The 26,645-nt window shown below is 39.3% G+C and overlaps 1 protein-coding gene across 2 annotated transcripts in view; it reads left to right on the forward strand.

Moving 5' to 3' along the window:
* Nucleotides 1-534: 534 nt before the first annotated feature.
* Nucleotides 535-26,645, forward strand: part of KHDRBS3 (KH RNA binding domain containing, signal transduction associated 3) — an 87,072-nt gene continuing 60,961 nt past the window's right edge. Inside the window, exons 1-2 of one of the 2 annotated variants that reach the window (XM_074145272.1) lie at nt 535-886; nt 24,213-24,331. In XM_074145272.1, the coding sequence (XP_074001373.1) occupies nt 799-886; nt 24,213-24,331 (207 nt within the window). In that variant the 5' untranslated portion in view covers nt 535-798. The remainder of the gene's footprint in view (nt 887-24,212; nt 24,332-26,645) is intronic. The other variant, XM_074145271.1, reaches the window with a different exon arrangement.

The raw sequence follows: 26,645 nt of genomic DNA on the forward strand, positions 1-26,645 counted from the left end.
CGTCACCGCCCTGCCGCCGGCTCCGCTCCCCCTCAGGAGGCGCTCTGCGCGCGTTACCTCAGCCCCGCTCCCGCCCGCCAGCGGGGCGGGGAAGGACAAATGCGACCACCAATCCGAGGCTGTCGCCTGTGCTTGACTGACAAGCTGCGCCACCCAATGGGAGCTGTCAGTTGAGTAGGCGGGGCGGCAGAGCAGGGGGCTCGACTATCACCACCCATTGGGCGGAGTCGGGGGGCGGAGCATCGCCCCGGGGCGGGGCTGGGTGGACAGTAGGCGGGGCTTATGGGCAGTTGGGGGCGTGGCCTCATCAGGGGTATTTAAACCTGGCGCTCAGGGGCTCAGCCGTTCAGTCGGCGCAGCGCCGTTGGGGGTGTTTTTTGCGTTCAGCGCCGGCTGCCTGACGGGTTCCCTGGTTGTCTACGCGTCTGTGTGCGGGGAGTCCTGAGTGGTTCAGCGGCTCCTGGGGCGCGTCTCTTCCTCTTCCTCCTCCTCCTCCTCTCCCCCTTTCCCCGTGCGCCTCCGCAGAGGGATTTCTCCGCGTCCCTTGTCCGGTGTTGGCGGGGGGGGGGGGGGTCGTCCCCCCGGCCCGCGCTCCCTTCCTTCCCGCCTCCCGGCCGGAGGCTTGCGGCGCTTCCCTCTGGATGCGTCCCCGCAGCCCCAGGCGGGAGGCGGCCAGCGGGAAGCGCTGCTTCCGAGGATTTACCGTCGTCTGGGACTGGGACTCGCTCCGTCGCCACCCCCTTCCCCGCGAGGGCACCCGGCGCTCCGGCTCCGCCGCTCCAGGCCGCCGCTGCCGCCATGGACGAGAAGTACCTGCCCGAGCTGATGGCGGAGAAGGACTCGCTGGACCCGTCCTTCACTCACGCCCTGAGGCTGGTCAACCAAGGTGAGGGCCGGCGGAGCGGGGCAGCTTCGTCCCGCCGCGGGGACGAGCCGGAGTTGGTGAGGGCCGCTCAGTGAGGGGGCGACTCTTCGCTTTGCGCCGCTCCGTGGGGTGGGGTTTTGTGGGTTTTTTCTTTTTGTGCGCGTGTCTCTTCAGGCTGCCGGTGTTTACCGGCTGCTGCCCCCTTCCCCTCGTTGGGTTGCGGGGAGGAGTCGGGGGGGGCTCTGCCCGGCCCCGGCGGCCGCTGCCCGGGCTGGGCTCCGTCCGCCCCAGCCCGGCTTCCAGGGCTGCTCCGGGGCGTCGCGCCCGGCGGCGGAGCGGGGCCGCCTCCCCACATGTCGCCTCTTTCCTGGGTGGTTTGTTGTGGGTTTTTTTGTTTTTTTCTTTTTTTTTTTTTTTTTACAGCGGCGAAGGCACGATCGCTCCCCGCTAGGCTTAGGCGTTATTCCAAGTTGAATTGTTGTGTGGAACAGCTTGGGTCTTCTGCGCTCTGCTCGGGCTTCCAATCGGTTAAAAGCCCCGAAGGTTTTTCCCTTTTTTTTTATCCCGCTAATGCGTTTCTGAACAATAAATAGCTTATCGCTTATGTATGTGTATTTTTAAAAAGGAGCCTACCTTCTATGCCCTTTCCAAGGAACTCTTGGCTCTGTAACTAAAATATTCAGGAAGCAAGAGTACATTTTGGTGAGTCTTTTAAAAACCCCAAAGAATATTTTCTTTTGCAGTTACATAACTCCAAATAATAAGTGATTCCCAGCCCTTCTGCGTCTGACATGTCAGATATGCTTTAAAGTGCTAGGTCTTTGTTTCAATGATACTATGCAGAACAGAAAAGTAATTCTATGTGGTTGACACTATGATCTAATGTAAATTTTGAAATACTGTATAATTGGCAGGTGACGTGAGCACAGCTCTTGGAGAGACAAACACTTGATACAGTGCTTGGGATGGTCAAGCGAAATAAGTTACAAACTGATCTTCTAATATAACTTAATGAAAGCTGGACTGATTTTGGCTTCAATTGAAGTGCTTACAGAGCTGTGCTAGTGCACTTCCTATGACAGGAATAGGTTTAAATCAATGTGGTTCCTTTTAATGCGTTGTTGTTGCTTTTGATGTGTAACGAACTGCAAATGCCTATCTCTAAATCAGAAGGAGAGTCAACTATTGTCTGAAATACTCTGGACTTTCGGGGTAGCTGTCAGTGTTCAGCTGTGGAATGCATATACCATGTGATTTGTAGCTGCATGCCTTTGGATGGTTGGTATTTTGCATATTTTTCCTAACTTTGTAAAAAATACTACTGTTGATAGTGGGAAAAGGAGAATTGTTATTTAAATATATATGTATTGTTTGCTGTAAATCTTGTTAAAATTTAGCTTGATAGCTGAGAATTCAAGGCTGTAAATTAGTGAAGTTTGCCTCCAGGTAGTGGAGGAAGAATCTTTTTGCGTATGTAAATTACTTCTGGAAGCTACAGGGGTATGTGACTTACTATTTTATAAATAGTGTTTATGGAAGTAGATATAACTGTATGGCTGTTGCCAAAACTGACTTCTTGGGACCATGATAGCGCTTTGAGGTTCTCATTGAAATGAGAAATTAGAGGACAGACAAACTTCTGCCTGCTTTCATCACGTAATACTTGGTATCTGCATGCATACTTTTAGCTAAAATAAATGATATTGTCAGTGAAAAAATGAATGTAGATGAATGTGAATCTAATGTCTTTAGTATGTCTCTAGCTTTTTTTTTACTTTGAAAGTCAAGTCTTGCGTTAAATCTGAATTTATTTCATATGTTGGAGATGAGTAAAAAGAGATTAAGGAGTGTGACTGCAAATCGTTTAACTATGTTTTAAAATGCAAATTTGCATTGTATCTATGTAAAATAGATTTTGGGCAGCTGTAGAGTGACCAAAGAAGCAAATAAGGTGAAGTGGCTGTATAATACAAGTAGGAAATGTAAGACGAGATGTTTTACAAACCCATCCTGTTATGACACTTTGTCAGTGACTGTTTTTTTGTTTTCCTTCTCAATGGTAACAATTCTGTGCGGTTCAATGAAAGCAAATATTAGTGGAAATGTAGATGTTATAGTTTGGTCTTGTACTTTGTGTCAGGTCCACTGAGTTCTTTCTATGACAGTTCAGTGAGCAAGCAAATGAAGTAGCTTGTCTAATTTTAACGGGATTTGTTTAGCTTTCCAACTTAGAATGAAACACATTTTTCAGTTTGGCTTCTTCCAGGTATGTGTGAGTGTCTTAGCAAAGGTTTTAAATGCTTAAAATAACCAGCTTAATTATGTAATAGCATTTTGATGCCGCAATACAGATAGTAACTGTGATACTACTCAAACTGAAATACTGTAGGTCAGCAAAATATCTTCAGAAACTGAAGATTGACTTGTAAGAACTGTATGGTTGAATTAATAAATCCTTCCAAGACGCTGAAGGAATTGAAGTGTGTGTACTGTGTAGACACAAGAGCCAAGCTGCTAACAAATTTCTAACCATGTTGAAAATTGGCTTCTAGAGACAAGTCCTGTGTCTAGACTTCCAAAATATGTTAATTATAGTTCTCAAATAGAAGTGGATGCATTTGCATATTTTGCTTATAATTACAAATTATAATTTGGTTATACACAAATTACATAATTTTAAATGATACAGGAAAAAAGTGGAGCTTGACATGCTTTTGGAGTTCCAGGATAGCCTTTTGGTTGAAAAAGAACGGTGTGGAGATGACTAGGATGCTGCAAGAATACTTTCCTGGGCAGTACTGTTAATCTGTATTTCAGAGTTAAGAGATGCTAGCATCTCTTCTTGCCCTAACAAAACCTTGTTTAAGCATTTTGAAAGAACTAAAATCAAAGATGAGTATCCTTCATTGTTCCTGCATAGTACATGAAAGTGTTGATTTTTCCTGTTGAAAACTCCACTCAAGTATTTGATGACTTGTCTCTTTGGAACACAGATATAAGACCTATTGCTTAAATTTTGCTTTAAATGGTCATTGAAACGTTCAGCTGTTCCTTACATTTTAGAACAGGAGATTAGACAACACCCTTTGCTATAATTAAGATTTCCTTGTATACTTGAACAATAAGCCTTCCTAGAAAGGGATATTTTTTCCCTGTAAACCTTCAAACATGTTATAGGTTGGAAATAGACTTACTTTGCATGTGCAGTAAGGTGACCGTGCTAATAGGATTAATTTGCAGCTGGTACAGACAATGGGAACTGGAATGTTATGTCCAATTATTATAATAAGTTCAGTAATTGAAGAACCTTGGAAACAATGAGGTTCTGTGAAGAAGCAAGAGTTCAGTACGTGTGTATTTGTTTTTCCTGTTTACAGCTCTCAGGTGCTCATCTTTTATGCAAAACCTGAAAAATATTTTTGTATGTGAAAGTGATGGTTGTTCTGAAATTAGGGTAGTTCTTTGTGTTTACTATGAAAAAAGCACTGAGTGGCTTTTTAACCTTTTTGAGACCTTTATTTTGAAGGCGGACTTTGTTTGCATGTGGGGTTTTAGGTAAATATGCAAGTGTAATGTTGATTTTCATAACTTAGTTCATGAGTGATGCAGTAAAAAATAAATTGAAAGATCTGTAAGAGGAGTTATGTTATCTTCATTGCCTTCTTTCACATCTATGCACAGCACTGATTCATTGCGAGTATTTTGTGAATGCTGGATAAAGTATGTGAAATTGCAGGTGGAGGAAGCTAACTGTAAATAAAACGTGTTGATGCCAGACCTGCTTTGTCACAGGGGAGACACTAAAACGGATGCCTGGCACTTGTTTGATCTGTGTAATGTTAAATATGTAGGTGGAGAGGACCCTGTAATCAAAGTTAGGGCAGCTGAAATCCTTATGAGTCCCAGTGCCATTGCTAACAGACAGCTTTTACTTCTCTGCAGGCGGTACCTGTGGAATTGTTCCTTACAAGCTCATTTTAGCTACTTGGGGATTTGAGGTAATGCCTAAAATTGGCAAGGCTACCTTAAAATGATTGTCAACAGGATGATGTACAGGAACAAGAAGCCTTCCCATCAGTAGATGGCTGTATGTGCTAGCTCTACACCGGCTGGCTTTGCTGAGCTGTGTGACTTAACAGTGATCAGCAGGGGCTTGCTGGTTCTTGTGGGAGTTCAACAGTAAAACAGACCAGTACCTCCCTAAATATCAGGGAGACTGGAGTGTGGGGGAAAACTGTACTGACTTTTTGCATTGTGGGGGATATTAACTGATTTTTTTAATATTTTTTTTTTTAGCAGGTAAGGGATAGCTTTGTGAAAATGTTTGAAGTAGGAACTTGGAAATTAAGGTTCTATAGATGTTACTGATTTTGAATAAATGTGTCTTGGTGTGTAAGGGCTTCTGGGTGCTTAGCAAGATTTTTCTCTCATTTTTCACAATTCTAAAAGATGTATTTGACTCCATGTATTGAAGTGACATGGGTATGTTGTGATGTAAATCAGTTTGCTACTGAATCATCCACTTTCCTCCGAGGGTGGGTGTTTCATGGCATGGAACAGGCATGCATGATGCTGCTTGTTCCGAGTCCCTAATGGTGTTAGCATGTACTCCATTGCTGAATAACCTCAGACTCCCCTCTGTTTCTCATTGTAGTCTCAATCATATGAGCAATGCTTGTTCCAAGTGTCTTAGCTCTTGGAGGCTGGAAAAACACTTTATGAAGGTCGTAGGCATTTTGTGAAGCAAATGTAACTGCAGAAAGCTGACTGGGTTTTAAGATTACTTGGAGAGTCCTATTGTTTTGAATAAAACAGTAAACTTTGTAATATGCCCTTCAGAAAAAGATATATTTTTTTTTTTTTTTAGAGAACAGGTCACTTTAAGTTGTCTTTCTTGGAGATTAACTAGACAGAAGAGTCTTCTGTCTTCTGGTAATCAGACTTCAAAACAAAAGGCTATGAAGAATGTGTGTGAGGCGATTAGTTATTTGGCAGGTGCAGTGTGATGAGAAATTTAGTGATGGTGATGGGACTGGATATGGTGTGATGGTAGCACCATAAAATCAGGGTAGGCTGATGGTGGTTCCATTTCTCTTTTCATAAAACGGCATGACAAGTAATACACCTTGGAGTGAAGGAGGGATATTTCAGAGACTGTCCCTCATGTCTCAGCCTTCCTTACTCAGTAACGCTTCAGAACTTCACATTTTTGTAACAGTTGGCTCTTTGCTTTTACTGCAGTGAAACTGTATCGGGAAAGTTGTAAGACTTATTAACAATTGGATTCCAGTCTTGGTCTCTTAAAAGGCTGGGGAAGTGATTTATCAGGTATTCCAGTCACATTAACAGGGCTGCTGTGAAATGCAGCTGAAGATAATCATACATACTTCACCCTGGGCTCATCTGCTCTGAAGCATGACTCCAGCCTCCAGCCACTCACGGATGAGCACATCTAGTCTAAAGCTGACTTCTAATTCACTTGCACACTTACTTTGGCAGTCAATGAGAGAGAGCGCATTTAAAGGTTTCAAATTTAGACTGACATGGTTTGTCACTTTCAATCCTTTTCGACACCAGCCATGCAAATTAAAACTGTAACCTTCTGAGTACTTATTTACTGGAGAAATCAGAAAGAAGGTCACAGCACTGAATGGCTGCTGTTCTGGCTGGTGGCTTGTTTGACTTAACTTGCATGTACTTAAAAATCTATGTATGTGACCTTTCTGCCCTCGGAGTTTTTGTCCCCTCTGACTTTTAGGATAATTAAGAAAACAAAAGGATTCAGGATGTGCTTTGATTTGAAAGAATTGGATGTAAAAGTTCAGACCTGAGTAGCCTCTGTAAAGTATTTAGTGTGGTACTGCATGACTTTTTAATTAGTATTTAGCAGTTTCAGTAAAAAGCATGTTTAAACAGATTAACTGGTAACTGACACACCTAATATTTTATGGTGAATTAACTGACTGTTCTTAGCTGAGCTCTGCAGGAATCTTGCTAGCTTAGTGTTTACATTATTAATACTGTTTTTCAAGTAGAAAATTATAAAGGATGGGATATTTATACTGGGCAAGTAGAATATCTTGATAAAGTGGGGTTGTCTACCCCTTAGAGCTGGGAAGGCATGTCTCACCTGCACGATGAGATCTGTACGGCCGGGGTGGCAGTAGTTCTGGGAATGACTTAAGAGCCATCTATTGCTACCTCGGTGTGAGCTCCAAGTGCATCATTAGCTAGAAAATGAGTATCTTCATGACCTTAAGCTAAGGCCATGAGGACATACAGACTAGGGAATTTCATTGTGACATTCTTAGTACAGAAGTCATGTCTCTTAATTGTCAAGAAGATCATGGATAAAGCACAATACTTTGCAAGCTTAAGAAGATCTGTAGGCCTCTTGCTAGTCTGGTTGGTTTGTGAAAATGATCATTAAATGTGTGGCTTGAGTGCCTTACTACCTTCCCAGAGGTTGAAAAAAGGTGCCAAGAGACCCTTCACACTGGTGCTCAAGTGTCTGGCCAAAGAAGTGCATATGAAAATAATAAAGCACAGTGCTTTAGCAATGGATAATTAACTCTTAAATATAAGAGCAGGTAGATTTTGCATCTCTTGATATATTTGATTCAAAATGAGATGCATTTCTGGACACTTAATCTCCACTAAATTGCTAAGCTCTATACTGAGCTGCCAATGACTTGGGATATAACAGCCAGTAGGCTGGCTATTTATGGTAAGGAGCAAATTAGAGTAGCAACTGGAGAGGTGGACTGTAAAAACATTTTTAAGCTGAGAGCTGTATTTTTGTGTCTCAATGGCTGAGCGGTACATGTGTTATTCCTTGTGCACTTATCCTATCTGAAAATATTCCTTTGCTTGAGCTCAACTCTGTCATATTTATCACTTACTGTTCTGTTGTTTTGTGTTATCATTTTTATCCTTTCACCTTATTGTCAAGGTAAAATTAATAGGAAACTGGAAAGTTAAATGGATTCCTTCCTTCCTATTCTCCATTTCCAGTTGCTGTTTTGCTGGCTGCCTTCCATTTCTTATTTTGATGTGTTTATCAGGCTTTTGGCTTCAGCCAGTAGCTCAACAGGAACAAAGTTGCAAGGCAGCAAACAAATGTCAGTTTAATTCTTGCAGTTGGTAAATCTTTCACTTTTTTTTTTTGGCCTATATAGGTGTTCTTTCATGCTTCTTTATTTTCTAGGAAGCATTTCTTGACAAAATAATTGGAAACCAAAAAGATTAGAAATCATTTCAGTAAACCTATTGTTCTTGCACTTAATCCAAAAGAAAATTTTTTTATAACAACCACTGCTGTGCTGATCTTGGTATAATGTAGTGACAGGGAAAATCTGAAGTTGCAAATCCTTTGAGGATTTACTGATTTTTCTTCAACTTTATTAATCCATTTGGATTGCACAAAAGGAGTAGTTGGAGGAAGATGGCTTTTCGTGGACAAGACGAAGAATTTAGGAAGCCCTAATTTCTTGTGTTGCTCTGACACTGCAGTGTTTACTGAATGCTTGGAGAGTAAATGCATCTGTAGCCTCTTACTGCCTCTGATCATCCAATAATGGTACTCTGGAAAGCAGATGTGTTTGAAAGCAAAATGTTTTCAGTATTGTCAGCCAGCGTTTCCTGCTGCTTTGTGATAATAATGATATTAAAAAATGTAGGAATGGAAGGACTGCTTTTAATGCAGTTATTCTTCCTTTCATGTGTCTCCTTTTCCAGTTATTGATAAAGGACAAAGTTGTTGTTCCAGGTTCCTTTTGATCAGTGTCCTAATTAGAGGTGGTCAAATAGAGGTGTCAGTGAAGCACAGCTGTAGGCACTAACTAAAGTCCTCATTTTTTCATGGTGTTTTTTTTTGTTATAACTGCACCTTACACCCCTTCCTGAGTTTGAAGGAAAATAGATCTTTTTTTTTTCTCCTAGACTTGCCTTCACATAGTTTGAGTACAATATTCCTGGTCTGTTTGTACAGTTATGGAAGCTCAGACCTAGAATGTATTTTTCACTTTAGTAATTATCTGTTTCGTGCCTGCTTCCAGCATGGGCTTTTTTAGGATCAAGAAGTCCTAATTTGAAGGAAGAAGGTAGTGTTACAGTGACTTTTCTGTCTTCCTTACAGGGGTTCCCCAAAATGTTTTTTGTGGTAGGTGGAGGAGTTGCTCAAAGTGAAACACATTCTTACTGATGATTTGACTTGGTTTCTCTACTTAAATCCTGATGTGTGGGGAGGATTTTATCTGCTTCACAGCAGACAGGTTGCAGTGGTTATCTTTAGCTTTGACACTTGCTGCTTTTCTAGAGAGATGCTAATGGGTATCCCAGGCTGACCTGTCTGCAGGGTGAAATGTGGCACCTTAGTACCAGATCTTAAGACTGGGAGGGACTACTGTGCTCCAATTTGTCTTGGGTAACACAAATTGGTCTTAAAGATTCTTTTCACTTATCATATACCCTTGACCTTTTTATTACACCATGAATCCATGGTCTGGAAAAATGATTAGGTTTTTATTGGCCTACTGTATAAAAGCATACAACAGAAGATTTATCATGTTTTTAAAGCTTACTGTATCTGTTCCTCAGATGTTTTTTTTTTCCTGCGGACACTTGAAATGTTCATAGAAGCCTGTTAATACCATGTGGAACAAATGTCGGGAATGAATGACATAAGTGTAGTCATATAAAATGCTTGTGAGGAAATTAATGATCTTTTAAGATTTATTCCAGCCTTTTCTCTGTGAATTTGAGGATCTCTGGCAATTTTGAAATATTAATATGAGCACACTCTGGAAAGAGCAGAATTATTCCACCAGAATAACGGGTTTTTCTGTACAATACCAACTGAGCATCTGAAAGGAGATTAAGCGATGCTGAAATTTTGAAGGTGGAACTTACCCAGGAAGGTTTTTGGATGCTATCTCTGTGTCAGGAAACTCCATAGCATTAGCAGTGGGTCACTTAGCGTTAGAGAAATCATCATGCGGTTTTTAATTTTGGGTGGATCTTACCCTGAAGGGCTTTGTGGGCTGGTGTCTGTCTTTTTTTTTTTTTTTTTTTTGGCGTGATTTCACAGGCGATGCAGCAGCGTTCCGGGCGGTGCGGTACCCGCAGTGCCGCCGCGCTGCCCGCAGGGGGAGCCGGTGCCCGGCCCGGCCGGGGCTCCCCGGGCAGGAGTGGGGGGGTTAGGGGGGGGTGTCAGCCCCGCGGGGGGGTGTCGCAGCACATGGGTGCTGGGTACCAGAGTCTTCCCTTGTCACGGTAACTCCTGCAGCCAGCCGTGTGCTGTCGCTTGCTGAAACGCAGGTCCCTGCTCGGCCATCTCGTCGGTATTTTGCTTTACTGCTCATACCTCGATGACAAGCTTGGGCTCAAGTACAGGTGAAATGCTGTGGCTGTAATAAAACTACCTTATCTTTGGACACAGGGCTTCCAAATATGATTGAGGTGTGGATGAGAGCTGAAATAGCTTTGGCCTGTGCCGTTCTCTTGATGTATGCTTTAACTAGTAAGACTGTCAGTCAGTCCATCCAATTTGATAAGTGTTGAATCAAGTTTTAAAAGAAATACTTTGCCGGACTTTTAAACTCTAAGCTCTGAGAATTACAGGATGGTTTGGGTTGGAAGGAACCTTAAAGATCATCTAGTTCCAAACCTCCTGCAGTGCATGGGCAGGGACACCTCCCACTAGACCAGGTTGCTCAAAGCCCCATCCAGCTTAGCCTTGAACCCCTCCAGGGATGGTGTATCCACAACTTCTCTGGGCAACCTGTTCCAGTGTCTTACCACCCTCACAGTAAAGAGTTTCTTCCTAATATCACTTTATCATCACTGTTTAAATGGAGAGTGCAGGGGAACTACCATAATGTTACTTATAAATGATTTGTTCATAGATGCACTTAAAGAATTTACAGATCTCCTGAAATAATAGTCCTTGTTTGGAACACCAAGCAATAGTTCATATAGTTCAATATAAGGTTAATTAAAATTGCTGATGTGTTTCATTATCATGTAAGTGGCAAGTAGCTGGCTGTGAGATCAGCTCTATGAAGAGCTCTAGACAAATTATCCTCTTTAAATTAATGCCCTTGATAGAAGAAAATGTGATTTGCTTTCTTAACTAGTAGATCATAGTTTCTTTAGACTTCGGTGATATGCCGAGCATTATGCTAGCAGTGTACTTTCTGCCTCTGAGTAGCTTGTAGGTCTTCAAGGCACTGATCCCTTATTTTTGTCAGTATGCTCAAAGCAACATCCGAAGCTTTCGGTGGCTGGTTGTCTGGGCTAGAAGGCTACCTGTTACAGCTTATATGAAGAAGATGCTGAGAAGTTAGCTGCTCTAGGCACTAACTCAAGTACTCACCTTGCTGGGTAGCCTCCTGCTTGGTGTTTCTGCTGGGGAAAACAGTGACATGGATAGAAAAAAATGAATCAGAAGTACTTTTCTTTCCCACTTGAATGGAGTAGGACATAAAACTATAGGCTTCATTCTGTACAGTCCTTTCAGAATCCTTTGCTTAACTTGATATTATTGTATAGGAGTAATACCTGGCTGGAGCTCAAACCAGTAGTTTGTAGTGAGTAAATTTTTCAGGGTAGCTATTCATTATTTATAAGTCTCCAAGCGGTGCTAATCATGCAGGTATGTCTTGTCAGCATTTCTATGAGGTATTTTTGGGCACCTCATTTGGAAGGTTTTGGTGCTGTTATCAAAGAAAAGATTTGAAGCTTTTCTGCAGAGTCATCTGAAAAGAACTGAGTGCAGAGAATACAAAAAGCAAACATAGTCCTTTTATTCAGATTCAGCACCTTTAAAATGTGGCTGTGCATACTCGTCAGTAAGGGATGTCAAGCTGTGTTGTAATAAAACAAATGTTAGAGCATTATTTTCCCCTTCATTTTATAGGTGACTAATTAGCTATTTGAGTCAATCAGCTAATTATAGTCAATCAGCTTTTGGTAATAACCCATTTTCCCTCTTCACCTTGCAGTATTTCATCCTCCAGACAGCTATCTTGACATGGGAGAAATTTTTACATGTAACTAATTGAAATCCTAACAGAGTAGTGAATGGCAATTTCAGGCTAAGCTACAAAATGTAGAAATAAGAGCAGATGGCCCCTTCAGAAAAATAGATTAAAGAGAATAGATGCTCCTGGCCAGCTATGTAGTTAATCCCTTGCTTCTTGTCAAGAGGTACTGCCAATAGATAATTATTGTGCAAGGCCAAAATAAAAGCTGTATGAATTTAATGAAAAAAAGCTTTTCCTCATTTGCAGCTCTTTCTGGTAATTTACTGTTATGTTCATATTTAAGATAAAACTCCAGTAAATTGGAATAGTAACCTGTTAAATTAGTTGTGTGCTGCTTCAGAAAGGGATACTACAAAAAAGAACAATCCTGGGAATGTAGTTCCATTTATATACAGCAAAAACTTGTTCCAGCATCCCTGGTGTTCTCTTGCTCTGTGAAACACTGATGATTGAGTCTTTAAACCCTCATGTCAAATCTGGTGGAGGTATTGGTGCCTGTATTTCTCTTGATGGTTTGAGGAGGTGTTTGACTTTTCCCTTGTAAAATGTTCTTTCCAGCTTTATTATTAGTGGGCAGCTGCATCTTTTTCAGTTCAGGTAAACACCTTTTTCTTGGGTTTATGTGAAGTAGAAAATTCCAGCGGTTTAGGTGGTTATTCTGTTTGTAATTAGGCAAGTCCTTCCTGCACTTCCTCTAAAATCAATGAATTGAGGAGGAGTAATGAGATTTGAAACTTAATATACATGTGAACCATTCATTAGGAAGAGTTATTCATGAGACTGTAAGAACCCATTGTGACTGCTGTTTTGGTCTTTTGTTCTTCCCAAATGCACTTTCATGTTTTGCTTCTCTCTAGTATCAAGGAGTGATAGAACAATCTACCATATTAAATGGTTATTGCTTTGTCTCGACTGCCCTTCATCCTTTGGGCACCCAGACCCTGAATTTCTCAGACAGCTGGATTTTAAATGCTTCCCCTTTGTCCTCCCTTACATCTGGAAGGTAACTAGATGCTTTACTCTTGGAAACCGGGGCATCAAACTTTCCTTTCCCATATAGAAGCAATTCACACATCAATGAACCAAGAAGTATTGGCACATCAGGTTCTTGATGTGCACTTTTGCTGTGTCTTGGTAGACAGAAGTCGTGAAGGGGCAGAAATTTGAATATATGGGATTATGAAGGCAGATGGGGGACAGGCAGGGCAGGTCACAGCCACAGGGCTGTGTTTCATAGCGTTTTCCCAGCACTGTTGGTATCAATGACCAGTTTGGCTTTGGTGTTTCAGCTTGAATATAGGTGTACTTCCTTGGCTGTGAACTTATTCCACTGCTCTTAAAGATGTCACCTGCTTTATGTGTGTGATAATTCCTAGTAGCTGATTATTCTATTTCAAATCTGTAGAGATGTACTGAAATCTGCTATTCAAACTATTAAATACAGGAATTACTCCAATAAGAAAATTCATAACACAAGCATCACTAGGAAGTGTTGGAATTAGTCCCCTTTCTTCTACGTGCAACAACTAGCTTCCATAGGTTTGTTTCATACATCTGTGGTTCACAATGCACAACTGCTGTAGGATCTTTGGGTTGTTACCTTTTTTTGTAAGCGTTCTGAAAAAATTTTTCAAATTCTTGAGCTATACTTTTTTTATGGAATAAAATGCAACCCATCCACAATGTTATATCCCTTCATTCACCTACGGTTTCATGTTCTTTCTGTACAAGTTTACCTCTTCACCTGTCTTAGTTGAATATCAATATTGTTTGTGCTTTAATAAACAAAGTTGCAGGCATGAAGTCTCCGATCAATTTACATCAAAGGGCCAGGAAACTCGTGTTAGAATCAACAAACTGAGAAAACTATGAACAGTAGGTTGACTCAACACAGATGTGCATGAAGGTTACTTCAGCATATACCATTTTCAATAGTTAATGCTACCACTGCTTTGGAGCCTGTAAAAAATCAGTTCCCTTGACTGGTGCGGTGTCACAGAGCATAAAGATGTTTTTCTCAATTTCTGTAGTAAGAGTGAGGTTATGCTTGGTGGTAATGGTTATGTTGGATCCAGTGGGTATGAGTTTTCTGATCCCTGTCAGTGGCTGGTGCTAACTGAGTTTCCCTGAATTCAGTGTATGAATTTAGATGTATTACAGGTACTTGTGATAGCTTTGTCTCTGTTCCTTTCCTTAACACTGTCTGAAATATGAACAATGAAAAGTTTTTTTTTTTATTGTCAGAAAATTGTTTTATTGACAGAAAACCTATTTGAGACAACATGGTGTTCTGGGAAGTGGAAGAGATATGTAACTTTGGAAGGAAGTGTACACTCCCAGCCATGCTGAGCAATGGTGGGGCTGTGGAGAGGGCTGGCGATGCACAGTGGTACGCTGGATCAGTGCAAATCTGTTTCTCTGGATTATTTGAGCATATATAATCCTATGATACAGCATGAAAATCTAGCATGCTTTCAGGTAACAAATCATGGCTTTCTCGGCTTCAGTATTTCATGAGAAATATGTTTTGAGCTGAGGACAAAATTCATTGGAACCAGTATTCTTTAAAAATACTGAAGATGGAAAAAATCCTTTAAAAATTCTTTCAAAACTTTGGCAAAACGGCAGAAATCAAACAAGTACTTTGCTTAAACTTGTACCAGTGCTGAGTAGAGCGGAAGGGTCACCACCTTTCTAGTATTGGCAGTACTGTTTTAGTGTAGCCCAGGGTGATGGTGGCCTTCGAGCATATGTTCCTGGCTAGTGCTGTCTAGGTATTTGGTTGCCAGTCTGTTCTGGTGCGTGGAGTTGTACCTCCACAGGGACAGGATTCTGCACTTTCCTATAAACTAAAGATTCCTGTCTGCCTGTTTCTCTAGCTTATCAAGGTACTTCTGAGTGTCATCGCAACCCTCTGGTGTTTGAACCATTTCTCCCTGTAAACTTGAAGCTGCACTCTACCCCATCATCCAAGTAGTTGGTGTTAAACAGTACTGACCCTTGGAGTGCACCACTAGTGTCTGGCCCCAGCTGGTCTGGTTGTGATGCCACTAATCACAGTCCTCTGGTCCAGGCGGGTCTATTTTCAGTCCATTTCTCTAGTCTGTGCCGCCTCGGTGTACACGAGGATGGTATGGGAGACTATCAAAAGCCTAGTACACATGAGATGGACAACATCAGCTGCTTTTGTCTTGTTTGTGGAGGTCAGGTTGATGCGGAGGTACTCGTATTATTGAAGGCTCTGTCTGGTATGGTGTGACTTCTGTTATAAGTCCATGTAGACTACTCGGTCACCTTGTCCTTTGTATGCTTGGGAATGGTTTTCCAGGGCTGTTTATTGCATCACCTTCCAAGGCACTAAGGTAACTCTTACTATTGTCCTCCTCCTTGCTCTTGAAGATAGGACTGAACTTTACGTTGCCTCAGTCATCAAGAACATTCCCTGATGACCATGACCTTTCAAAAAGTGGTCTGTCAATGATATCAGCCAGTTCCCTCAGTGTTTTTGAATGTTTCCTGAAATATCTGGTTTAATGTTTGTTAGGTAAATTGTAACTTACAGGTGTGAATTACGTTTTGCTAGGATTTACCAATAGGATATGACACCTCACTGAATTCAGGGTTGTCAGAGTGTGAGGCTGTACCTGTCAGTTGGGGTGGAGGGTGCTGGCAAAGCTCTAGAGTTGCCAGAAGATGACTTTTTAGATAAGTAGGGGAAGATAACACTGCTTTGTCTTGCTGATAGCTAGATAAATCTTGCAAAATATTAGGTAAACAGTTGTACACTTGCATAACTATCAATTATATGAAATATGGGGATGGGAGATACCTGCACTACACCAAAACACATCATTATAGGTTATCTTCCAGACTTAAATATTTGTTTGAATTTTTTGGCAGATTTTTAGACTGCAGTGTCTTTGCTAGTGCCCTAAAAAGCTTTAAATATGGTCTGTAATAGTGCAAAAGTCTGCTTTAGAGTTTGATAACTGGATATGCTATCGCTAGTGTTTAATCTTGGCAATAGTTTAAAATGTGATGTGAAGAGCTGCAGGTCGTATCCATTTTTAAATGAGATCTGAATTATGCTTTTCCTTCCTGTGAAAGTTGTCAAAGGTATCAGAGAAAGCTTATTGACTAGTGCTATGTACATAATAAGGAAGAAGGGATATAGACCCTTCTTGGTGACTCACCAAGATTTAACTTACCTTGGGTAAGGGCTGTCTGATTGTGTTCATATATATACATGAAAAAGATGGATCAGCTTTTTGTAAGGGCTCTCGATAAAAAAAAAAAACTAACTTCCTTTTGCGTAAAACCTATGCCCCAAGTAGTATAAGATGATCTTTATGTTGGATCTTCTTCTAAAATAGAAAGTCATAGACTTAACATTTGAAAGCAACATTCGAAGTAGCTTTCTATCTCTGCTGCCAGTTGTCATGTTTGCACATGTTGCTTTTTGAGGAAACTACTTAATACTGACTCCTCCACTTTGTTCTTATCGCACCATCTAAATAGATTAGAGGGCTGCCAGAGCTTCGCCTTTGGGTCTTGGGGACTTCTTGTGGTCTCTGTTGTGGAAGCATGGAAAAAGTATTTGCAGAAAGAGAATAGTATTATCTGTAGGTTGTTGCTCAGTGCATACAGTAAGTAAATACAAGACAGCATGGGGCCCTTTTTAGACACCTTCTTATAGGAAGAATCATAGAATGCCTGAGCCTTTAAGAAACTTCTGAAGGTCCAGTCTCCTGTTCAAAGCAGGAGAGAAGCCAATGTTTTCCCAGTGTTTAGGCAGCAAGGGTAGGTGTTCCTGAAGCACAGAGGAACAGGGAAGTCAGGTGTCTTTATCCTGTTAAGATGCAGCATCCAAGTTTGAAGCACTTGTAGGACATTGTTTGTCCTCGATTGCGGAATGTTATTTTTCCACATATGTTGTCTTTGGAATTTTTTATTTTTAAGTTGTGGTGAAAATGAGTTGATATTTTTGCAGTTAGTAGATTCCTTACTGTGCTAATGCACAAACATTCATGTTTAAAGAAAATTGTCAACAGTAGGTAAGCCATATATGAAATTTTAGCACTCTGTTAGAAGTTTAGAAACTCCCTTCACAATGAGATAAATAATTTTCAGTAGGGTGGGTATATGGGATTGAAGTCTATGTTTACATCTTGAGGTTTTTTTCCTGAGCAAGACTGACTGAACATCTGTTCGTATCTTAAATGTTACTTTTGACGGTTTCTCCTGTGGTACTTTCTATTTTATTGCTAATATTAATCAGTCTTAACAGATTTTAGTGTAGTCATTTTTGATGTGAAGGTAATAGGTGTTCAATTAGTTGAATTGCTTAAAGCCTATTCAAAATATTTGTCATATTGGTGACTGAAATGTATTTTCAGATCAGTGCAGACAGTAGTACTTAGACTGTAAAATGGGACTTACAATGCCTGGGAATGCAATTTAAATAAAGATTGGTTTAAGTCCTTCAACAGGGTTATTATTATTAATTTGAGTATGCTGAATGTTGTAGGCATCATTCTAGCATGAACCGCTTATTTTATTGTAAATTCAAATTAGATTCATTGTCAGCTGCTTCTACAAAATTAAGGTGGTTATAAAAGACAGTTATTCTGAATTCAGCTGGTGTAATAATGTGCATTTGAAACAAATTTGTTTCTTATGTACAATTCAGCTCTACATGTATTTTTATGCCAGTTCAGAATTAGGACCTATTTTGGAGGCTAAATTTGTGATTTAAAAAGGCTTTTTTGAAGTGTCAAAATGATGGCTGAGGATACATGGAATTTTCTGAAGTTCATGGAGGAAGGGGGACGGATGCAGTAATAGAGCAGATGCATTAAAAATTGAAAATTTTATTGCATCTTTGATTTAAGCCTTATAGATCTGTTTGGGATGAATCTAGATGTATCTATTCCATATACATTTAGCTCCTTATTTTAAAATTTTTGAGGCTATTTTGTTTGTTGTGCTTGATTACTTTAGTTTGCCAAACTATCTTTTTCATGAAGATACACTAATCAGTATTTGCTCTGGAAAAAATATTATGGATGGGAAATGGGGTGTTTGTCCAAGCATTTACTTATATCAGAAAATGTTTAGTTGCTGCTGTCTTCATTGTGTGTTTTCTGGGGGATTGGGATGCTACATAGAATTCAAACAGGAATTCTGCATCTCTTGTGAATAAACAAACTGCTTCAAAGACAACTAGGCTATGCTACACATCTTTTAAGATACTCAAAAGCAGGAGGAGGTTAAGTTTATCTCTTCTGTTCAGTGCAAAATTTGGGAGGGTCATCCAGCTTCAGCCTGGAGGAGAGAAGGCTACGGGGAGACCTTATTGCAGCCTCCCAGTACCTAAAAGGGGCTACAGGAGAGATGGGGAGGGACTCTTTGTCAGGGAGTGTAGTGATAGGTTGAGGGGTAATGGTTTTAGACTGGAAGAGGGGAGATTTAGGTTAGATATCAGGAAGAAATTCTTTACTGTGAGGATGGTGAGACACTGGGACAGGTTGCCTGGAGAAGCTGTGGATGCCTCATCCCTGGAGGTGTTCAAAGCCAGGTTGGATGGGTCTTTGAGCAACCTGGTCTATTGGGAGGTGTTCCTGCCCATGGCAGGGGGACTGGAACTCAATGATCTTTAAGGTTCCTTCCAATCTGAACCATTCTATGATTCATACTGACCAAGAGGACAAGTAGAGTGAGTGGTAGGTCTTTCAGAGGCTGCCTTATGGAAGCCTGTGGGGTTTAGCTCGGAAAGCCTTTTGAAGTGTATTAAAGCCTTAGTGTGTTGATTATAGTTCAAGTTCATGTTGCTATTTTCAGCTGAAAAGGCAAGAAATCCTTGTTGTAGAGGTACTGTTTCAGATACACTGGACTCCTTCATTTCCTCCCCATTAATGGGGCAAACAAAGGTTAAGACGTATAATCTGAAGCACAGTTGAGACAGTTTTATTATGACACTGATGTTGATGACAGCCTATTCTCATTAAAACTAGAACTACTGATGAGTTCATCCTACGATACTGCACTTTGGGTTTAGCAGAACAAGTCATGGAAGGACTGTAAAGCATTAAATCAACATCCAGCAAAGCAGACTTTCCATGACTTGGCTTCATTGCAAAAGTTCTAACTGCCAGTATTTTCAGAATAGGTGTGCTTAAAATGTGCCTTCGGAGATACATGTATGGATTTTGCCACAATGAAAAGTTTCCAATAGGAAGCAGTATAGAATGCTGGAGAACTTTACACATGGTGTAAAATTTAAGTTTTAATCCCAAAGTACCTACAAAGTGTTTCAAAAGTACCTACTGATACTCTGAACTGGAAGGGATGTAGAAAGTTTGAGGAAACTGAACCAATATTGACCATGTTTTTTTCCTCCATTAAGGAAAAACTGGTTTTGTTCTGAAATTCTGCTACAGCTGACTTGTAGCTGCCTGTCTCTTGTCAAAGCTTGGTGTGCTCCTTAAAGGAGATCTTTCTAAAACCTCAATTAATAAGCCAAACTCTTTTTGTAGTACCATCGCTTTATTTTTTCTGATGTGAAACCACAAGGAATCGTGCTGTCAGACCAGATACCCGTCTAGCTCAGTGTTGTATCTCCAGCAATGGTCAATAGCAGACTTTTTTTCAAGAAGTAAAAGGACAGGGAAAGTATATAAAGATACTTCCACAGCCTTGAATTTATCCTAAGTTTTCTGAACTGAAGGTGGTGTGTTTTTTTTCTGAGTTAATTATGAAGTCTTGAGAATTTACTGAGAAATACTGTTGTTATCGGGGCATGCTTCAGTAGTTGTATAACAAACTTGTTTGGTTGACTTGGTCTAAATTGTGATGTTTCTTTCTCTTAACTACAAGCTAATAAAATTGGAATTGTGCAAATAAAGCAAAAATATATTGCTGCTGTTGTATAGCGTTAGCAATTTCCAGAACTACTTCAGTGTATTTCAGTCAGGCATTATTTAGGAGTATTTATAAAGGATAATGTTCTTACAATATTTTCAATTACAAATTTAATGTGGAAACAATAGTTTCGCTAGGAGTATCTAGTGAAATTGCAGTGCAGTTCTGTCAACACTGTTTTCTGAAGCCATGATCATTTGGATGTTCTAGAGTTTGAGCCTTGGCTTCTTCATGTATTCTTCCATCTAAAGTAGAAAAAATAGTATGAAATAATTTGGATTTATTAGGATGTCTGATAAGGCTTCTGAATCTGAGGAAAAAGGCAAATGTTTAAGGACTTAACAGACAAATTTACTGGCTCCTGTTTCTCCTGATCTCGAGTTTGGGAAACATTGTATCAAGGACAAATGCAATAAACATTTCTCTTTACTTTCAGTTTGACATTTGATCTTACATTGATTATATTGATTTACTGCAGCCACAGAGCATCACTTTGCTCTACATTGAACACAAGTATTTATATTGGCTTAGAGGGAGCCGGAATCCTGGCTTGTAGTTCTGCCACAGGAAGATTAATTCTACCTAAAGATTAACGTGGAACAATTCTACTTTGTCATTATCTGATGTATCTAGCAATGTTATTCGGTGAATTAACTGAGGAGTAATCACTGCTTAGATCTCTCCGCTATGATTAAATGGAAAGAAGAAAAAAATCCATGCAGTTATTACTTCATCCAGTTAAATTCCTGGGCTGTTGCATTAGCTGCATCTTTGGTCTGAGAACATGGGATTTTAATCTCTAGCATTATGGGAAGCTTTAATCACATGTTTATTTACTATTTGTGATCTAAGAAATGTCATTGCTTCATATAGCTAAGCAGGACAAAATGTAATCTAAGGATTAGGAAAAGTAAAATCTTACCCATTTGACCTTGAAAATCTGATTGGATTTCCTGTGTGATCTGGCATGATTTTTCCCTAATTATCTAAAGCTTGATGTATGTGAATGATAGATATTGAGTGAGCTGTGCAGATATGGATAAAATTCTAATGCTTAACTTTATTTTGTATTCATCTTAGATCTCAGTGCAAAGAAATGACAAGAATCCACAGAAGTGAGATGAAATGTGGTCTCAATAGAAGATAAATTTGCAGTAATTCAGTCGCCTTGACTTTGTTCAAAATGAAAGTCTTATGACAGCAGTGAATATGCACAAAGTCTGAAGTCAGTTTGATTAATTTCATACCATAATAGGAAAAAATATCTTTTATTTTGTAGTGCTATGGCTGTTTATTAGAAGAAACACAAATCATTTGACTTCAAAACAAATGGGGAAAACTGTGATCCATATTGCCGAGAGTTGATTGGAAGCGTCTTACGGGTTTCAGTAGCTCCTTCAAGCAAAAGGGAAGTTGATTACACAGTGAAAGTTAAAAGAATAAAGAAACGGTTTTTTAAATGGTCAATAAAACGCATATAGGTACTTGGGTTAGGAAAACTGATCTTGAGAGTAATGAATGGATTTCTATTAGTATTTACTTTGGCTACTTCAAGTTGAGTGATTACTAGAGCAAGAAGGGAATGTTCTTTCCATGGCCTTTTCTCTAACTAAATCAAAATACTGTAGAATTATGAGTGTTTGTAGCATTAATCAAATTGTTGCAGTCAAGTCCTTCAAGTACTGAATTCAAATAACTTATTTAAGCTAAAATATTTAGGAAATACTAATAGTGTATTGATCTTTTAAGGAATTTTAGCATCTGGCTCATCTGAGGAATGTTACTGAAACACTGTTAAATTCTGTTCTTAACTCTTCAAATACATTTTTAACCTTGACAAGTCCGTTTGAGACATCTGAATGTTCCTGAAACAAAACTCACTTTTAGGTGTAATTTCTTGGTAATTTCTAAGAAGGTTCTTAAACCACTGTTCATTCGTAAACTTGTGGTTGTAATCTAAAATTCCTTACTACTTCTGGAAATGCAATTTTTATTTTTTATGAAATTTAAATTTTCAAGTGGTTGGGGGGTTGCAGCGTATGCCATGCTATGCATTGTGTGCAATAGCATATGACTCAACAGGAGAAAAGAAATTTTTCTAAAGGTTTTCTACCAATCTACAGGGAGTCTTCAGTGCACTGAGCTGTTCCAAAATACTATGGCACTGTGCATTAATTTTTAATCTTGAGTGGAGTTGAGCTGTGCTTTTCTGATTTTTTTTCTGAACAAATTCTAGTCCTAACATTTAAAGTCAATACTAAATGAAATCATTAAGTTTTGTTGTAACTGCATTTGCTTCAGCCATAATGAAATTGATGTATGTTTATTACCATTTTAATATTTGTTGTTTCTTGGTGTAAAAGGTTGCTAAAGAACAACATATTTCTGATCAATTTTGACCATTTGGACTGTTAATAGTGTATACCAACAACATTAAAAATCAGTGTTGTGTTTGTTTTCCACTTGGGAAACATATAAACCTCTATCTAGTCTTGCTTTCCCAGAGAAATCAAAGAACTTTATCATAACTGCTCTTGTTATAGCAGGAAGCAGAGGTGTTAAAAGTCTGAGTGCTGTGCTAGTACTACACTCTTGTGTTTGGGATATTTAGAAACTTTGACTTCTAAAAAAATACCAGTCACCTGCTCTGAGTGGGAACATCATGACTAGAAAATTCCAGTCTTCACCTGGAAATGAATTTCAGTGTAACTTCACAAATATTCAATTGTCTATAATTCCATAGTCTATGAATTGGCATCCACAAAGAATGTGAATTCCATTTTTGCCTGGATTCAGCTGTTAAAGTATGTTTCTTGGTAGAGGTATGTTTCTAAGCTCAGGAGTTTAGAGGTGTGGTTTTTTTTTTTCTGAGCATGCTGTGACATAAAGGACACTTCAGAGGAAGGTTGTTTTACAGAACAGGGCTCCTCCAGCATGTTTACATTATACTGTATGAATCAAACTTCCTAGGGACTTGCCAAGAAAATTTGAAAGTGTAGCTGTGGAAGGCTTTTCTTTCAAGAAGCCTTCAGGTGGTCTGAGGTTAGTTTGGCTTTCTTAGTTCTTCAGTCACTGAAAACTAACTTGAATAAATGCAATTGTATTTATTTCTCATTCTATGCTAGTGAGGTGAAAACTTGAATAAAAGACGAGTTTCAGTTATTGGGGAAGATGTTAATATCTTCATTTTTGTGGGAAGCGGGAATGGACTGGTGTTCATTAAACAAAGCTGCTAATGATGTGTGGATTTTTGCAGTTGCAAGAGATGTGTTAATTTACTACTGTTTTTCACTGGAAGTAATTTCAAAGTAAATTTTCTTTGAAAGTGTACCTAAAGTGTACCTTTCTCATTCATTGGTTTTTTTGCACTCAAAGGTTTTTGTTAGTCTCATGTTGGCGTAACATCACATTCCCACTAAAGAAACTTTAAGGTCTTGATAAATGCCATAACTTCTACTGGTTAAGTACAGTAGAAGGATGTTTCTTACTGTGAAAAACTAACAATATATTTGGAGATTTGGAAGGACAAATGCTAGATGTCCATAGAGGAGCTTTGCTTGCACTTATGAAATTGCTTGCATTTTGGCATGTCCTGTGCTAACATGTTTAACACTGCAACTCACAGCATGCTGGGCTCCAGTCCAGCAAAGACTTCAGGCAGTGCTTCATTTTTAGTGTCCCTGTGTGCTCCTTGTGTTTCCCCACCAATGAAACAAAATCTGCAATTTTTCATTAGCACGCTGGAGAGTCAAAACCTGGAGAGAATTAAATCAAGAATCGATTTTGTGTGTAGCTCTGGAAAGAGTAGGGTCATGCAGCCTGGGTTTGAGCTTCTAAATATCTTTCCTAATTCTGTTGTCATTGGTATAGCACAAGTCTCAGATTTTTGGGTATGAGCTTTGTGCCTCAGTTGCACTCCTGAAATTTTGATAGACTGATTTGACACTTGCTTATAAGTACACTGTGGACAACTACCAATAAAACTGTACTTTGATTATTTTATCCTTCTATACTATAAACAAGTGTTAAACTATGCTTTAAGTTTTTTAATTTAAAAATAAACAGAGGTATCTAAGTGTATTTCCTGCTTAAGCCATATAAAATGTAAATGTATCTTAAGTATTAAGTTAACAGTATTTTAAATGTGTGCAATGCTAATTCAAGGTGCTGATGTGAATATTAAAGTAGCCTGAAAAAGTAAAACATGGCTTACCCCATTGACCTATGTAACTAATTATAGGTATTTATTAAACATTATGCCATATGTATTATGCCATACAGTATTAATTTTAAAGGTTTTAGTTTATACTGCCTTTGAAGATTCTCAACTTTTAGGCTGTTGTATTAAACTGAGAAAATAACTAACTTTTTTCCTTTAACAGAAATTGAAAAATTCCAAAAAGGTGAAGGAAAGGAAGAAGAAAAGTATATTGATGTAGTCATCAATAAAAATATGAAGTTGGGACAAAAAGTTTTGATTCCAGTAAAACAATTCCCTAAGGTAAGCACAGTTTTCATATGTGATAAATCTAAGTGTTTATAAAAGATACTCCACTAATAGCTTAACTAGTTTTTTAACTGTTACGTTGAAAACAGTATTAACAATCTCTACTATTGCTGTTCTGCAGTCTGTTCTAAAGAAGCTCTAAGGTAGGAATGGTTGGTTTTGGAATAAATGTGCAGGAAAGTGGTGTTGGTCACATGAAAAAATGTTATGTTGGGAATGAATGATAAATTTATCATATTTTCAGGATACTGGGATCCTCTTCAGAATAGTGAAGGGAATTAAATACTTTTAAGTTGACTCTGATGTCCAGCTTTTGAAACTTATTGTAGGTAGAAGAGCAATTTAAAATGCACCATTAAAGGAACTCACTGTGTAAACTTCTCCTTATCCTCTTAAGTTTCAGCCATTATTAGTCCTGAATTAGTTAAATCTGCACTTCTAAATTATACGTTTATTCTGTCCACTAGGATGTTTTGTTTTCTTATCACTACTTTACTGCCAAGTATTATCCTGCACTAAAATATTGCTACCTGAAAGCATTTATCCAACATTCAATAGGCTGTGGAACTTTATTTTTAGTCCCTTTTTAGGTTTTAAGGTTAATGTTATAAAAATCAGATTACCATTCTTACTTGTTTGAAATGACTTTGTCTTCCTACAAGACATTTGAAGACTGCTTCTGTTTCTGCCCGTGGAGGAAAGGAATTTCTTTATTCCTTCCTCCATTTCTTTAGAAAGACTTTCTAAATATTTTTCCATGTTATCAGTGTCTTCCTCAGACTATGCTGAGTGACTTGCAGGGATTGCTTTACTGCTATTCAAAGTTTCATGAAATACTGCTTTTATGAATTCCAGATTGCATACCACTTATATGTGGGCATATACTGGGAACTGTGACTTAGCTCTTCCCAGTCATAAAGATGGCTTATATACAGACATACAGAAACATAAAGTTGGGAAGGTAAAGGATAGGAGAAGCTTACATGGTCAATTTTTGTAATTAGAATGGTTTTCGTATATATGTTGTCATAGATACCTGAGCTCAAGGGGAAGAGAAGAAAAATGGATATTAAAAAGGGAAACAGTGCCTTTTGAAAGAAGCTTCTGCTTCTTTACATAGTGTCGACTTCCTTTAAAGAGGTAAACACTGAAGTTACTTATATAGGATAGCTAGTAGGAAAGCCCTTGCCATCTTTTGAATGGGCATGTTTACTCTGCTGTGTGCTCAGTAATTCTGGTCCGCAGAAACTTCGACTGTCTGAGCTGAAATAAAGCCTGGTACGTGCTATGGAAAGGAACCTGCATTTATATCCAGGTAGAGCTTTGATGTAACTGTGTTTAGACCACCGGGATCCAGGGGGCACAGTACAACTGCTGTGCAGGGTACACATGCTGTGTGAGTTCCTAGGGCTCCACTAAGACTTTTTCCACAGAAAGCAGAATACTGGTATCTCTGCTCACACAACCCCCCCCTTTTGAGAGAGCAAATAAAATTTGAAGTTTATTTCCTGTTTAACAATATTCTTACCCCAATATAGGGTGTGTGTCAGTTTTTCTTGGGAATATCCATTTTATTACATAGATGGGTATTTATTTTTCAACTTATTCATTAGATTCCATATAGTCAAAAGGAATTAAAATTCCTTACTGTATAGGAATAGTCTGGGAGGTGAGCATGAACTCAGACTTATGACAGGTACTCCTAAACTTCTCTGAAAAACACCCACCCTAAACCACAACCAGTCACAGCAGTTTAGTATCACTTGTTTACTAGGTTTTATTTCTGAGATCTAATAAATCTAAACACATTGTATAAAGTGACATAGCTTCAACGTGGCAAACAGAGCCTTATTCTGGCACACTGCAGCCTGCAGCGAGTGACATGAATTTTGAATGCCTGTCCGCAGGGGAACGAAGTCTCTTTGCATCCTAATGTTTGCTCTAAAGAATAATTGTCTTCCCGTTAGGTGTGTTCAGAGGAGGGGTCAGAAATTAGGGGTGCTTTGTCAAGTCTTTTGGGGTAGATATGAAATCATTCCTACCATCGTGGTTTCTGAGCTGTATTTACAGTGCATGCATTGTATATTCAGATTCTGCAGAATTTAAGCAGAAGATATTATGTGGTGCTTATAAACATCAAATACTACTTCACGTAAATGCTTTATGCCTCTATGCCATTTTTTCTGCGCATGTATGCAATTTTCTAGACCCTTTGGGCTACAAGAGGTGTTAGTATTAGTGCAAATGTGTCACTTGTAGAAGGTGCCAAGCGATAGTTCCTCAAAAGAATGGTTACAAGATTTGGTTC

The sequence above is a fragment of the Numenius arquata genome, chromosome 3 (genome assembly GCF_964106895.1).
Source record: "Numenius arquata chromosome 3, bNumArq3.hap1.1, whole genome shotgun sequence".
Classification (NCBI taxonomy): Eukaryota; Metazoa; Chordata; class Aves; order Charadriiformes; family Scolopacidae; genus Numenius; species Numenius arquata.